General features: G+C 25.2%; 1 protein-coding gene across 2 annotated transcripts in view; it reads right to left on the reverse strand.

Annotated features, from left to right (window-relative positions):
* The window catches only part of LOC105843033 (F-BAR domain only protein 2), a 90,587-nt gene extending 81,777 nt beyond the window's left edge, over positions 1–8,810 (reverse strand). For both annotated transcript variants that reach the window (XM_065801098.1, XM_065801099.1), the window contains exon 1: positions 8,559–8,810. In XM_065801098.1, the coding sequence (XP_065657170.1) occupies positions 8,559–8,762 (204 nt within the window). In that variant the 5' untranslated portion in view covers positions 8,763–8,810. The remainder of the gene's footprint in view (positions 1–8,558) is intronic.
* Positions 8,811–16,647: the final 7,837 nt, after the last annotated feature.

Raw genomic sequence — 16,647 nt, forward strand, 5'->3', positions numbered from 1 at the left:
CATTTTGGTGATAAGAACAAACACAAACAGAATGTGCACGGCTTGCAGCTGGCAAAATGCACCACTTTGGTCTAAGTGAAGCAAATTTTGAATAACTTATTTGTATTTCTGGATTGTTTTCTTTGTATAATACATATAGTTCCTTTAAATTACACAAAAGCAGTTTTTTTTGCTTATGGACGTTCTTTTGAATGCTAACATAATCTTTTTTTCCAGGCATAGTTCTACATAAATCACTCGAATCATAAAAAAATTTAACAGAATCTTCTATTTCTTTGTGTAAGACTTTATCTTTATACAACGGAGAGATAGCTAACAACCCTTTTTTATTAAAAATTTGTCTAGCCATTTTTGCTTGGTATTCTGTAACTGCAAAGTTATTTTGTACTTCTAATATTGACCAACTTGGGGGTGTCAAGTTGAACAATAGTCCTTTTGTCAGAAAATAGAATTTTTTCTTTTATCAAGCTCATAATTTCATCAAAGTTTTCAGCCTTCTTTTTCATGTTATTTGTTTCATAACACAGTTTTGAGGGAACATTGAATTGACTTTCAGATTTTTTAGTAACGTTACTTAACATTTCATTGATGCGCAGAACTTTTCGCTTTCCTTCTGAGAGTATATGTTTTGATGGCTTTGAATGAGATTTTAGAGGAGATATATTAAAATTTTTAAGTTCTTCATTGATCTCCTGTCTTTTTGATTTGAATGATGGTATTAGAAAATCCTCATCTTGTTCACCCTGACTTTGCTTCTCTTCCTTAAGATCTGCTTTTCTGGCAATCTTTTGCTTACAAGATTTGCAAAGTTTCTTCCCAGGAGCAATATTTAAACTACTTCCCATCATGATTTGTGATTCATTGTAACTACTTTGAGATTTTCTAAAAGTAATTGAATTGTATAAAGCTTATCTGCACAATTGTTTAAAACATTGTTAATGTTTTGGAAAACACAAATTAAAAAAGTATATATATTAAAGTATTTAAAATCTACTTCTACTTACTTGTGATTTTCTTTGTATGTTTATGAAATGGATCACAGCATGCCAAAGTTCAGTTATAGAACAGCATTTATTGGCAAAATTTTATTCAAATTTTAACAAATTAATAATTTGATATATATATATATATATATATATATATATATATTATATATATATATATATATATATATATATATATATATATATATCAAATTATTAATTTGTAAAAATTTGAATAAAATTTCACCAATAAATGCTGTTCTATAACTGAACTTTTTATAAACTAGTTATTATAAACTTATACAAAATATAGTTGTCAGAATTTTTTTTAAACAAATGCACATCAATATCACACTTAATCAGTTTTTATATAAAAACAACTGTTTTTATATAAAACTTGATTCAAATGTTTTTTTCAGTTGTTAAGATCAAATAACTAAGTTATCATATAATTAAGACTTCCTTAAATATAACAAAGTTGTTTTTGTTTTTTTTAAGGATTCAATAAACCAAATTTAATATTTTACAGAACTCTATTTGCAAGCTTTTAAAATAATTTATTGAAAAATTGCTATATCTTTGAAATTAAAGTTCCATATGTTTCAGCTGTTTTTCCAGTTAGATTTTTTGTGCCTAGTAAGATTATAAGCAGCTGAAAATATTAACAGCAAAAAAATAAAAAATTTGACGGGGTGTTTTGAGATATCGGGCCCCAAAGTTGGTTTATAGAAACTAGTTGTTTTATTAATTTTTAAGCGTGTTCCTTTTATATTTCAGCATTTTAAGTGCATTTATTGAATTCAGTGTCAAAAAAACATTACATATGTTTATTTTCATAATTTTGCCATTTTTATTTCCTGTTTTTTTAAGAAAAAAGTTTTTTCAGAACGTTATGAAAACCGGGTCATTTTGGGAAACCAGGTCAATATTAAAATTGCAGTATCTTGTCAACCGCTCAACATTTTTAGCTGAAATTTTATGTGTCAACTTTTCTTTTTAAGATGCAACAGCCAAAGAAGTTTTTAAAAAATTTTGAGGACCCATGGTTCAAAATTTCCTAAATTTTGGGTGATTTGATGCGGAATTACCCTTTATTTATTTGAATAAAAGTATTTTTATTGAAGATTAATTTGTTTCTTTCTATGTAACATGATCAAGTTCAGAAAAATACTAGCACTACATCGACTGAGTGTTTGGGTTAGGGCAGCAATGGCAGCAATTTTTATTAACCTTTATTTTTTCTTATTTTTCTGAAAAATTTTCTGAAAAAAAAAAAATTTACCTAAAAACATTTATTTTAGAAATGAAGTTGTCAGCATTGACACTTGACTATCTTTTTAAAGCAGGTCATAAAGACCTAAAGTCTTTCATGAAATTAAGTGGGATACCTAAGGTAACAGTTGCAAGATATTTAAAGAAAATGAGGGAAGGAATAAGCTTGGAGAGAAAGAGAGGAAGTGGTAGACCAAGAAAACTTAATTTAAAGGACCAACAACGATTGATTCAATTAGCTCGAAAAGATGACACGAGATCCGCCCGAGATATTCAAATTGAATTAATCAAAAAAGGCAGTCCCAAGTGAATACTACAGTTTTGTTCCCATAAATTAACCACTATTGACTCCTGTTCAACAAGAAAATAGGGTAAAATGGTGTGAAGAACACTTAAGAACAAGATGGAATCAATGGGTATTTAGTGATGAGAGTTGTTTCGAGTTATTTCGAACTCGAGAAGGTCGATGGACAAAGAAACTACCGAGAATTGGCAAACCAAAGTTCATACAGAATCTCATGGTTTGAGGGGCGATTAGTTCCAAAGGTAAAACATCATTGCTTATAATCAAGGGTACTGTGAATAGTGAAAAATACAAAGAAATACTTTCTGAAGCTAAGCCGACTCTAAAAAATCTTTTCCCAAGGAGTTATACATTTCAACAGGATAGGGCAACGTGCCACACTTCAAAATCATTTTCTGAGTGGTTTACAGGGCATAAATGGAAAGTTTCTTCTTGGCCTGCTAATTCACCGGATCTAAACCCCATTGAAAATGTGTGGGGGTTAATGAAAAAAGCAGTAGAAAAGAAAAAACCAAAAAATTTAGATGATTTAGAGGTTGTAATTCAACAAGTTTGGAAAGGAATTTCCTTGGATTATTTGAAGTCATTAATTGACAGTATGAACCGTCGTGTTCAAAAATGCATAGAAGTCTAAGGACACCTGACCGGATATTGATCAATATATTATTTTAAAATTAAGCTTTTCTCTTTATTTTTTATTGAACAATTTTATTATTCATTTATTATTTTGAAAATAAAACTTAAAAAACTTAGTCTCATTTTTTTTGTCTGCAAGATATATATATACATTTTTTTATTGTAGTTGAACTTATTTATATTAATTTATTTATGTTATATTTACTTATTTATATTATTATAACTATTATTACTTTTATAAAGTGTTTAATTTATAGAAATAAAAAATATAAATACGGTTTTATAGTGGAAATAAAAATGATTAATTGTATTAAATAACCTCCTCTCTTATTTCAAACAAATTACTTTAAATATATATTTTAAGTATATTTGATACACTTTTGCAACAATCAACAAATATTTTGCAACATAATAAAAATAAAATCATTTATATAAATGCTTTGTAACATCAATTATTAGTTTAAGATTACATGGTGTCCTAAAAAAAGATTGTGATGACTGGTTGATGGAATTGCAAAAAACGCATTTTTTTCCTTTGGCGTTTTTTTTTTGTTTTTTTTGTTTTCTTTGGGGGGTTTTTTTTGGCGGTTTTTATTGGTTTATTGGTGCTTTTTTGCTTTTTTTTTAGCAATTTTTTAGTTTTTTTTAATAATTTTCCTTTATTCTAGTAAATTTTTAGTATATGATCATTAAAAGCACAATTACATGTATAAACACCAATTCAACTTTATATTTAACTTGATAAAAATTAAATAAGCTATAAGTTAGTTATAGATCTAGGCAAACTGTATAGGAATATTTATTTGTCATGCTGTACTTCCTAACAATTGTGATACTCTCATTATGTATAGAAACTATTCTTATCCTATAAGAAAGTTACCATTTTAATTTTGTAATACATTAGTATATAATACCTGTTAATTTAATATCAGACTTCAAATGCTCAAGATATAAGCAATCCTTCGAGATTATTTATTTATTTAATATTATTTCTATATTATGTAGTAATTTAGTCTTACAATGTTTGTTTGTTATATTTGTCAAAAATATATATATCACTGGTAGACATTTATGAAAAAAAGCCTTATACTGAACTTAATTTAAAGGAAAATTTAAAAATTTTGAATTGTTATAATTTACTGAGTTTCCCAGACCACCTTCATCTGATGATTCGTAATTTATTTATTCATAATTCTTTTTTTTATCTGCCATTTTTTTCTAATAAAATGATTTATTTCTCTAGACATTTATTACTTTATCAGGATATTTGCAAAACTTTTTAACATACTTTGTTGCTCAAGTTCAATTTTTAGACATATTTTAGACATAACAAAAGCAACATTTAACTTTTTTCATTTTGCTAATTTGGTTGAGAGGTTTAAATAAATGGGCAACTAAGGTTTTATTTCTTCTGTAATTAAATATAATAAATATAAATAAACAATGTTTATTGTGTCAATATATAACACTAAAACCAATTAATATAAAATTGAGGAAGATAAAATTATCTAAAAAGTTTTTATACAGAACTGTTCCAACCGTGTTAACCTTTAAGCACACCAAATTAAAAAGAATTTTAGCAAATTTCAGTATTAATTGTCCTATTTAAATCTGAAATTATAAATCTGAATAGATAATGATAAGATATTGCCATTAAAGTTAAATTTAGTAGCTTAAACAGTAAATTTTTAAATATTTTCAGAAAAAAAAGAAAAAACAACTCCCCTGTTTTTTTTCCCCAAAAAAACAACTAAAAAAACGCGTCACATCTCTAGCGATGACCCATTTTCATCTTCACAGTGGTGTAGCTACTATAATACACTATATTCAAGAGTAGGCAAGGCATATGGGCCCTTAGTGCTACGGTGCCCTTCTTGACAACAGCTCACATAGATTAGATTATTAGTTGCATTGTATTATTACAATGAGCTGTTTATCTTTTATTTACTTTAAGAACTCTTTCACCTCCAAAATGATCAACTAATAATAGTTTACTTTTTTTTAATTTATAAATATGTATGACTTATTTTTTTGTTATATATACATGTATATATATATATATATATATATATATATATATATATATATATATATAGAACCCTTAGATGTTGTCCGAAAGTTTTTTCGATATTTTGTTGACAAAAAGTAAAAATTAAAATGCAAGACCGGAATTTTTTTTTTAATAATGATAGACTGCCTGCCCCAACCAAACCCTCAGTCGATGTAGCAGCACTCCCTTGCGGGTCAGGCTATTTGTCAGTCGATGTAGCAGCACTCCCTTGCGAGTCAGGCTATTTGTCAGTCGATGTAGCAGCACTCCCTTGCGAGTCAGGCTATTTGTCAGTCGATGTAGCAGCACTCCCTTGCGAGTCAGGCTATAAGATAGTCGATGTAGCAACACTCCGCGCATGATTTACAGTAAAAAAAATAAAAATAAAAACATTTTATTAAAAAAAATAAAAATAAAAACATTTTATTAAAAAAAATAAAAATAAAAACATTGTTTATATTTTTAAAAACATTCAAAGTGTTATAAAAACATTCAGAATGTTTTTAAAAACATTCTGGTCAATTAAATTTGCGTTTTTGTGGTTTTTTTAAAAAACGATTAATTTGTAATTAAATTAATGGTTTTTTCTTTCGTCCAACACGGAAATGTTGGACGAAAGTCAAAAGTAATTAAAAGTGACGTATGTGTTGGCGTAAGAATCACTTTTTTCCTTCCGCTCTTCCTAAAGCCAACAAACTATAGTACTATATATATATATATATATACATATATATATATATATACATATATATATATATATATATATATATATATATATATATATATATATATATATATATATAAATTTGAACCTCTGAGGGACCAATTTTGGGAGTTTCTGTGTGTATATAAATAAATATATATATATATATATATATATATATATATATATATATATATATATATATATATATATATATATATATATTTACTTAATTAATTTATTACCATTTCTATTGTTTTTACAAAATATATATATATATATATAATACATATATATATATACATACTATGTATATACATATATATATATATATATATATATACATATATATATATATGTATACATATATATATAAATACATACATATATATATATATAATATTATATATATATAATATATATATATATATAAATATTATATATATAAATATATATATATATATAAATATTATATATATATATAATATATATATATATATAATATTATATATATATATATATATATATATATATATATATATATATACATATATATATATATATACATATATATATATATATATATATATATATATATATATATATATATATATATATATATATATATATATATATATATATATATATATATATATATATATATATATAGAACCCTTAGATGTTGTCCGAAAGTTTTTTCCATATTTTGTTGACAAAAAGTAAAAATTAAAATGCAAGACCAGAATTTTTTTTTTTTTATAATGATAGACTGCCTGCCCCAACCAAACCCTCAGTCGATGTAGCAGCACTCAATTGCGGGTCAGGCTATTTGTCAGTCGATGTAGCAGCACTCCCTTGTGAGTCAGGCTATAAGATAGTCGATGTAGCAACACTCCGCGCATGATTTACAGTAAAAAAAAATAAAAATAAAAACATTTTATTAAAAAAAATAAAAATAAAAACATTTTATTAAAAAAAATAAAAATAAAAACATTGTTTATATTGTTAAAAACATTCAGAATGTTTTAAAAACATTCAGAATGTTTTTAAAAACATTCTGGTCAATTAAATTTGCGTTTTTGTGGTTTTTTTATATAACAGTTAATTTGTAATTAAATTAATGGTTTTGACTTTTGTCCAACACGAAAATGTTGGACGAAAGTCAAAAGTAATTAAAAGTGACGTATGTGTTGGCGTAAGAATCACTTTTTTCCTTCCGCTCTTCCCAAAGACAACAAACTATAGATCTATATATATATATATATATATATATATATATATATATATATATATATATATATATATATATATATATATATATATATTGTAAAAACAATAGAAATGGTAATAATTTAATTAAGTAAATATAACCTTAAAGTAATAATAAAATAACAATTACAATTAAATGGTAAAATAACAGTAGTAGTATTAAAAATCTTTAAATAGCTTTAATAAAATAATACCAAAATAGTGGTTAGTTATAATTTTGCTATTATTATGGTAAGTTATAGTGTATTTGCAGCACTATTATTTTATTAGTAACAAAATAAATAAAATAAAATGAACAAGTTTATTTTATTTCGTAATTTTATATAATATTATATATATTATATATATATATATATAAGAATTATATATATTTTTAGAATCTCAATTTAAAAAAAAAAAAAGCATTTATACGTTATAATGTTTGTTATTACACTAGAAAAAATCTATAAATATTGTATTTCTATGTTTTGAAAGTTTTCATTTTATTTTTATTTATTTTTTTAGCATTATTTGTATGGAATCTTATTTATGCTATAAATTTTATATACTTATTTTGCAGTTTAAACTGGCATTTCCATGTTAAATTTTTTTACTTGTTTGATAAACATATTTATATTTATTAGTTTAGCACAAGATTTTATTAGTTTTGATAGAAAGTTCCAGGAATGCATTAAATAACTTTTTATTAACGTAATACCATACTTTTTTGTCTGCTTTGATGGGATTTTTAAGCTATTAAAAAATACTGATCTAAGATAATAGTTGCAGATATTACTTGTAAATTTGAAATAATTATTGAAGCTCATTGGTATAACTCTCGCAAACTTTAGCTCATGGTAATGTAGATACAATTAAATAAAATACTAATGTAGATACAATTAAATAAAATACTGATAAGAATTATTTTCTTCTTTAATAATTTTCAAGTTAAGAACAATATTTGTTTTTTTCTAATAACTTTCAAGTTTATAACAATATACTAGGTCTTAAAATTTTTGTTATTCCCAAATATTTATTTAAAACAATTTGACGGTATATAAGCCGGTATACGGACAGTCATTCGTCTTTTATTTTCAATCAATAATCCATTTATTATACGGAAAACCTTATATTTTTGTTCCAGAAGAAATAGCCACGAATAATAATTCCTCACAAATTTGTCAGTAAATGTATTAATACTTCCGTGTAATTGTCAATTAGGATAACTCTTAAATAAATTGATACGAGTTAAAACGCCTTAAAATTATTAGTTGATATAATAGCTAATTATGATTTTTATAAAAAGAGAAAAAACAATTAAAATGGTTACAAAGTAAAAAATATAAAGCATAAAAAGCTAACCTTCAACCATTTATCAACAGTATTTTCACAATTATCGATTAGATCCTCTTCTTCGTGCATCTGAAAGTTAGAATTGTTTAATGCATATTTTTGTGGCGTAAACTTAACAGGTGTCTTTTGCTTTCCAGAGGGTCGTATGAGTGCAGGGCTCGAGATTCTTAATCTATCGTCAAGTTTAGGACTTTGTTCAGGGGATATTGTCATAGTGATATATTTAAGTTATTTATGTATTACTTTTTCTTTTTTTTTAATTTACTGCAAATAAAGATAATTATTAAATTAATATACTAAAATATGTAAAAGCTATTGATTTTAATAACATTGCCTTTTAATTTTTTTTTTTTATCAAAATACAAAATAAAATGAAATGGTTATTATTTAAAAAATCTCTTTGAATAAAAAAATTGCAAAACATATATGCAAAAACCCACATACCAGTGGGTTGTGGCCGGTATATATATATATATATATATATATATATATATATATATATATATATATATATATATATATATATATATATATATATAAATACAGTGGTGAATTAAGACTTTTTGGGGCCCGGGTCTTCAGAGTTTCTTTTTAAAAAATCTTTTCTTTCGAACCGAGGTCCCCAAAACTACAGGGCCTGAGGTTTTAACCTCTCCCCCCCCCCCCCATCTCCCATAAACAATCACTCTATATTTACATACTTTATTTATCTACTTTATATAGTTATATATACATATATATATATTTATATATATATATATATATATATATATATATATATATATATATATATATATATATATATATATATATATATATATATATATATATATACCTATGTAATTAATTTTTAATAAATGAAAAAACTTTTAGAATAAATATATTTATAGTCTTTTGCTGTTTTAGAACGTTTTGTATTTGCAACTACTTTTATGATATGTAGAATATTCTAACAAAAAATTCAAGACATAGTCTTAAGAATGTTTGATCAATTATTTGATATACCAAATTCGTACCATCATTCGATGATACTAAATCAAATTATTATAAATAAATATATTTTTCTGAAGCATCTCATTATCCCGAATTACGCAGCAATAATACCATCGTGCACTCATTTACTTCATTGTTAGGTTGTTTTACTTTTGGTTATATACCGCATATATCTAGTATCAAATAAGTTTATTTAATTAAACTTTTAAAATTTCCAGTTTTCAAAAAAATAACTTTTGATTGCATTAATTCATACTAAATTGACCATTGTAATCTTTTTTAGGATAACTATTGTAAAAGAGCGGTGTTTGTTATGCTAGTTTACTTTTTGATTTTTAAAACTACGCTAGGTAATTGTTTTTAATTGATTTTTAATTGTAAACATCTAAAATACAAATTATTATTAAATACAAAAAATAGAAATATAACTTATCTAAAAAAACTTCAATTAGTTTTCAAATTATATATAAACTTTCAACATAACTTTGTATAAATTGTCACGAACTTTTGTTCTTTTTTAAGTAAACATTTTAGACGTCTTTTTTTTTTTTCTATGTCAATAATGCAAGTTAAACATTGCTAATTTAAAAAATGCAAGTAAAATATAAAAGATAAGTCATAAATCGTATTACTTTAAACTTCTATTTAACGGGAGATGGTTTCGTCACTTGTTAGATAATTATGTATAACTATATTGACAGTAGTCACAGTAAATGTTAATATTTTGGTTTGTAATTATTTAATTTGAAATTGTAAACTTCTTTTTTAACGAACTTGTATATTTTGGTATAAAATTTATCTCGGAAAAACTAAATTCCCCCGTCAAATATTATGTAGCAACCGCCCTGCAGTGCTTAGAGCGATTGCTTAAATATTAAGATAACCGAGGTTTGATGCTTGCTCTGGCCGTATTTGCAACATCGGTAATCGAAGGCGTCGCACAGTGAGACAGAGTGGGCCTATATACCAAAAAATCTTTGTCAACATTTGTATTAATGATGTACATTTGTAATAATGAAAACTTGTATTAATAATGAACACATGCTCATAAGCAAAAATATTAAAATAAAAATTTAATATCAATTAAAACGTTATTTCATCCGTTTATTAACACATGAATTTGACAAGCGTTTTTTTTTTTTACGCTTTTTTTTAATTATTAACTAAATGTTACTGTTATTTAAACTAATTTTAATGAATATCATTTTATATTGTATGGTTTGTAAAAACATTCTTTAATTTGTGTTCATATTATTTAAAACAGTTTAATGTAAACTCTTTGTTTTGCATCAGTAACAGACAGTTTTGTTGTGTTTTGTGTTAATAACACATTACTTTTAGACAACATACAAACTTTCCTCCGATATCCTCTAAACTTTTGCTTACGCGTATCTTCTATTTAAAGTATGTAGATAAAAACGTTATGCAAACTTTTTGCCACTTTTATATCATAAATAAATTTGTAACAATTAATTAAAACAAACTTTATAATAAGTTGTTTTAACTTGAATATTTTATAACAACGTTTTCACTAAAAGATACAAACTATGAAAGTACAGGTATATATTATTATTTGCTTAAGTCATTTTTTTTTCCGGCTATTTAGTCACTTTTTGACAAACAATATTTAATAAAAATACAGATATATAATAGTTATTTTTTGACAATAAAGCTTCAAAAAAATAAATATTTTTTGTTGTAAATTCATAGTTGTTGCTGCATTATCTCTATAAAAAAAACAATATAAAATCTTTCAAACTGCTGCGCTAATAATATTTTTTACTATTGCAAGCATACGAATTAAATAGTGACCAGCATAAGGAGTCGCAGAGAAAATTGATTACAATTATTCATTCTTAATTAAAACCAATTCAAATAAAACTAATTAATAAAAGTCAAAGTTTAAGGAAGAAAAAAATTAAGTATACTTCAAATTAATTTTACATCATTTTTGTAAGAAAAAAAAATTAAAACGAGCTAAGAAAACAATATCTTTTTTTTTTCTTTTTTGTATTTTATTTATTTTGCTGTTTAACAAAAATAATCAACATATACAAGAATCAAAAATTGTGTCTGTAAAACGAAGAAGACAGTAAAATCTTGTCAACAAGCACCGTTTTTGTATATAGAATATAAAATATAAACTTTTCTTATTACAATGATCTTTTTAAAATAAAGAATTAAACAGACAGGGGCTCAAAGAAGATGAAGATGACAATACGTCATCACAATTTTTTCATAGAGCCCCTATATATACTTTCAACAGAATATAGATATTATTAACCCTATTGGGCATAAAACTGCTGCGCTGATCAGTAAATCAACTAAGATAAAAAGCTGAAAAAATAGAATCAAGTAACTTCAGAGTTACTCAAGCACAAATGAATCTCAGCCTTTAAATATTTCTTTTTTGATTTGAAACTTAAATGAACTTAATAACTTTGCCATATATTTAAATCCTTTTTGATAGATATTCCATATATTTGGACCTCGATATGCAATGCTATATTCACTATATTTATTAACGTTTTGAGGCAGTTTTTATGTGTTGTTACTTGCATGGCATGTGTTACTTATATTTGCTCTTAGATAATAGTTTTCATTTCTATTTATTTCAAACTTGTTGTTAAGGTTTTCAGGAGAGAGGTTATTGTTGAATCAATACATAAAAGTTAAATGCTGATAGATATTTATTTCAAAAAACATCCATCATTTATCTAATCAAATATCCAAACCTATAATCAAGTATCCAAACCTATAATTCATTATAGGTTTAGCGTGTTCACGCTTATTTTTAGAGTAAATGATTCTGCACGCATGTCTTTGTAAGCAATAAATTTTTTTTAGTTTTGATGGTTGAGTACTTGCCCATGATGTATTTGCATATCATATAAGATGAAGCAATGAGTTAATCCAAAATATATTAGTTTGAGACTATGTTTATTGATATACGAACGAATTCGATACATCATACCAATTATATTGGTGATCTTAGATTGAGTATATCTTATTTGAGGAAGCCTGAATAAATTCTCATCAACAAAAGTTCCTAAGAATCTTTTACTGGCTCTTTTTTTAACTAATTTATCATTTAAGATAAGGTCAGGCAGTTTTAGAGGAAGGTTTTCTTCTTGTGTTTTTTTATGAAATAATATGTAGTTTGTTTTCTCTAAGTTAAGCGAGAGTTAAAAAACCAATTATTTACTTTGTTTAGTTCAGTATTCATGTCTGCATATAACTTCTTAATATAATTTTTAGTAAGAAATAGATTTTTATCATTAGCTAACATGACTGAATTCACTTTATAAAGACGCATTGCAAAAATCATTTATACAAATTAAAAACCGGAGTGGACCAAGGATAGATCCTTAGGGAGTTCCACATAAAACATTTAATACTCCAGATTTGTATACCACCAATAGAAAACAATATTAATCGTATTGTTTTCTATTGGTAAGATAATTTTTAAATCAATTGTAAGTTTTATTAGTTATACCATAGCGCTTTAGTTTATCTAATAAGATGCAGTGATTATCTGTATCAAATGCTTTTGATAAGTAAATAAAAACTCCAAATATAAATGTGTTTAAAATCCTTAGTTATTTGATCAACTAATTCAATGATTGCATATTCAGTTGAGAGATTTTTTTGAAATCCAAACTGGTTTGGGTAAAATAATTTGTTTTTAGTGAAGTGAATACAGATTCTATTATAAATTATACGTTTGAAAATACAGAAAGTATTGATATAGGTTCATAGTTGGTTATGTCCGACTATTCATTACATTTAAATATAAGAATTACTTTTGCTAATTTTAGTCTATCAAGGAAAATCCCAGAAATTGTTGAGAGCTTTAGTATATGGATCAGAGGTCTGCTCAGGTTGATTTTGTTGAAGGTAACTATATCACTAGATATTTCATCAAACCCTGGTGCTTTTTTTAAAGCGGAAAACGCTTCTTCGTATTCTTTATGGTTTAGTCCATTATCGTACATGTTAGCGTTATTTGTGGATTTTAGGTAGTTTATAAATGAATCAGATGTTGTACTTATTTTATTTGAAAGGTTTGAACCAATATTTATAAAACAATTGTTAAATTCTTGCGAGATTTGTTTTTTGCAGAATATGTCAAATTAATTTTTTTCTTCCTATTATGTCATTAACGACGGACCAAGTTTTCTTACTATCAAACTTGCATTTAATGATTTGATTACTATAGTAATTTAAAGACTTACTTATATCAAAGTTGTTTACACCTTTTTACTTTCTTTCTTTAATAAAAAAAACAGTTTTTCTTCGATTAATTTGTCTCAGAATTTTAGTTATATTAGCCAGGGAAATGTAATGAAAATTAATGACGTAAATAAATAAGTTAATGACGTTGATTTAAATCAATTTGCCTTTATCAATATAATAGTAAGAGCTATTATATACCTTAAAGAAGGCGATATTCAAGTTACAGTCGTTTTTTTCAGGAACATAGTCGGTTAGCAATTTAAAAGATTAGCTCCCCCCATTTTATTCCTCGAATCGCTACTGGTTATAGCAAGATTGTAAGGTAGCGATGTAAATTAATACTCTAGTTTTAATTGAGGAGGGTAAAGCTCATACAAAATTAACTAAAACGTTTTAATAGTGACCATTTAGATCTGCGTGCAGTTATATCGATATAAGCAAATGGCGACACGGAATAGTTAATTTGCTTATTTTTATTTATTTTGAGACTTCTTTGACTGAGATACAATTAATAGCTATTTTTAATACAATTAAAATTAACAAGCACATATGCTAATTTGCAAAAAAAGTGGATTGCAACTAGTAGAACAAAAAACAATTTTTTAAATGAAAGTTAAATCTTTTTAGAGAGCGATAGTTCAGAATTTAAGATAAGTTTACCTCTGTACTATAACATATGAAGAATTTCGGTCTCAAGGTTGGCTATAAAAATATAATTTATAGTAAGGCAGTATTTCTGTTTTACGATAAATTATGCACATCCAAAAAGTTGTGTTACACTCTAGAATACTTTACTTCTGTGTCAGAAACGCAAGCTGAAATTGAATGAAACATCTGAACGTATAATTGAACCACTAAGTCAATTTCTCAAAAATGCATCTTTTTTATTCATCATTTACATTAATAAGCAAATAAAGATGAATTGGAAGTTTCTGTTTGAATTTGTTCAGTTGAGATTGAGTGATGGCTGTCACAAAATTATTTAGCAAAACCTAAAGCCACAGGTAATAACCAATTAAATTTATATTTTCAAAAGAAATACAGAATCGACTTCAATAAAAATTAACAAAGTTTTAAAAGAAATATCTGAACATCTTTCAATACTGCGAACTGTTGGTGAATTTAATTTTATGTGAAATATACTTTGTTATCTAGGGTGACAGTCGGAAAAGTATGTAATGCTTTAACTAACACGCGTTCTACACAAAAATGTTATAGGTGTAGTGTTATATTCAAAATAAATAAATAGTAAATTAGAAGCTCTGGTCGAAATTAAGATTTTGGTTTGTCAATCTTATACGTTGTAATTTTAAATGCTTGCTACATGTTAGCTACCACTTGAACATAAAAAAGCTACAAGAGATGAGAATAAATTTGACAAACGTTTGAAGAATGTCAAACAAATGTTTAAAAAACAATAGAATTTATAGTAAACCAAAACCTAGAGTATGAAGTTATTAAGTCTTCTGAAGTAAAAAGTATTCTTTTGGCCGGCTCACGGAAGAATCTCAAGAAGCACGGAATTAAGACTGAATAAGATTTCAAGAGAAAACAGGAACAGGTATGTGTTTTTACAATCATCATATATTTGCTAAATATGGAACTAATTATTTCTAACACTGTTGTCAAAATCTTAGTTCGAAATAAGTCACCTTTTTATGAGCAGATACTTAGTCAATTTGTTATTTTTAATAAACCGAACTTTTCGGTCCTAGCGCGATTCTCAATATTTACTATTTTGTTGATAAAAATTTAAAATGCAATATTTCTATGTTATAACTAAATTGCATTGATTTTGAATAAGAACTATGGACAATTCATCTAAAAGTAGGCATTTCTAAGCAAAATAAATAACAAACCTTTTATATACTACATACTAAATAACCAAAGCAAATAACAACAAACCTTTTATATACTACATACTTTTTAAAGTAATTTTCCTTAATGATAACTTTTATCTTTTTGTTTTAGATAAGTGTAAATTGTGTTATTTAATTAAATAACGTTATGATTTAGTAAAGATGCATAGATTTAGACATATATTCACATGTTACAAATTATTTTGTATATGTATATATATATTTAACAATATTTACTTTTATATAAAATTCATAAACATTATGACTCACTAACCGGGCTAAACTGCGCAATTAGGTTTATCCGCTTTTTTTGCGCCTTGCATTAAAAGCCAACCGTAATTTTTGGTTTGTATCAAACACCAGACAAATAACATGGATAACAAGATCCCAGCTTGTATAGTTTATTTGATTGCTTTACACAAAAACTCAATAGCGTCGCAACTATAATGTATTATATCTGAGCTTAAGAATCTTTCAATAAGATCTGGTGAGCTTACTCTTTTAAAATTTATATAATATACAAATATCATTTATTTGTTTAATAATAAAATAATGAATTGTAAACATAGTTTTTTAATATTAAATCTTTAGTATGGAAAGAACTTATTAAAAAATTCAAAAAGTTTTTCGTACGCCCCTGAAGCATAACATAATTTTTTGTGAGCAAAGAAAATTACTTATTTTTAAAGATTTTACAAACTTGTTTATTTTTTACTAATTTTTTTTTTACGCATTCCACGTTTTTTGTTTAGCTTAACATATTTTAACCATTAAAAAATTTTTTTCAGAATAAATTTTAGGCCCCCGCTAGGTGTTTGAAATACTATGCGTTTTTGGTCCTAAATTATGCCAGCGTGGACCTAAAATTATCATGAAGAATTACTTTTATGCTCGAAATTATTTTTACCTGAATTATAAATTTTTAAATCAAGGTTGAAGTTCAATTTTAAAAATATGAATGTAAAAAACGAATAACCCTACTTTAAAACAAATAACCTACTATAAAAAAC

This window comes from Hydra vulgaris, chromosome 07 (genome assembly GCF_038396675.1).
Source record: "Hydra vulgaris chromosome 07, alternate assembly HydraT2T_AEP".
Classification (NCBI taxonomy): Eukaryota; Metazoa; Cnidaria; class Hydrozoa; order Anthoathecata; family Hydridae; genus Hydra; species Hydra vulgaris.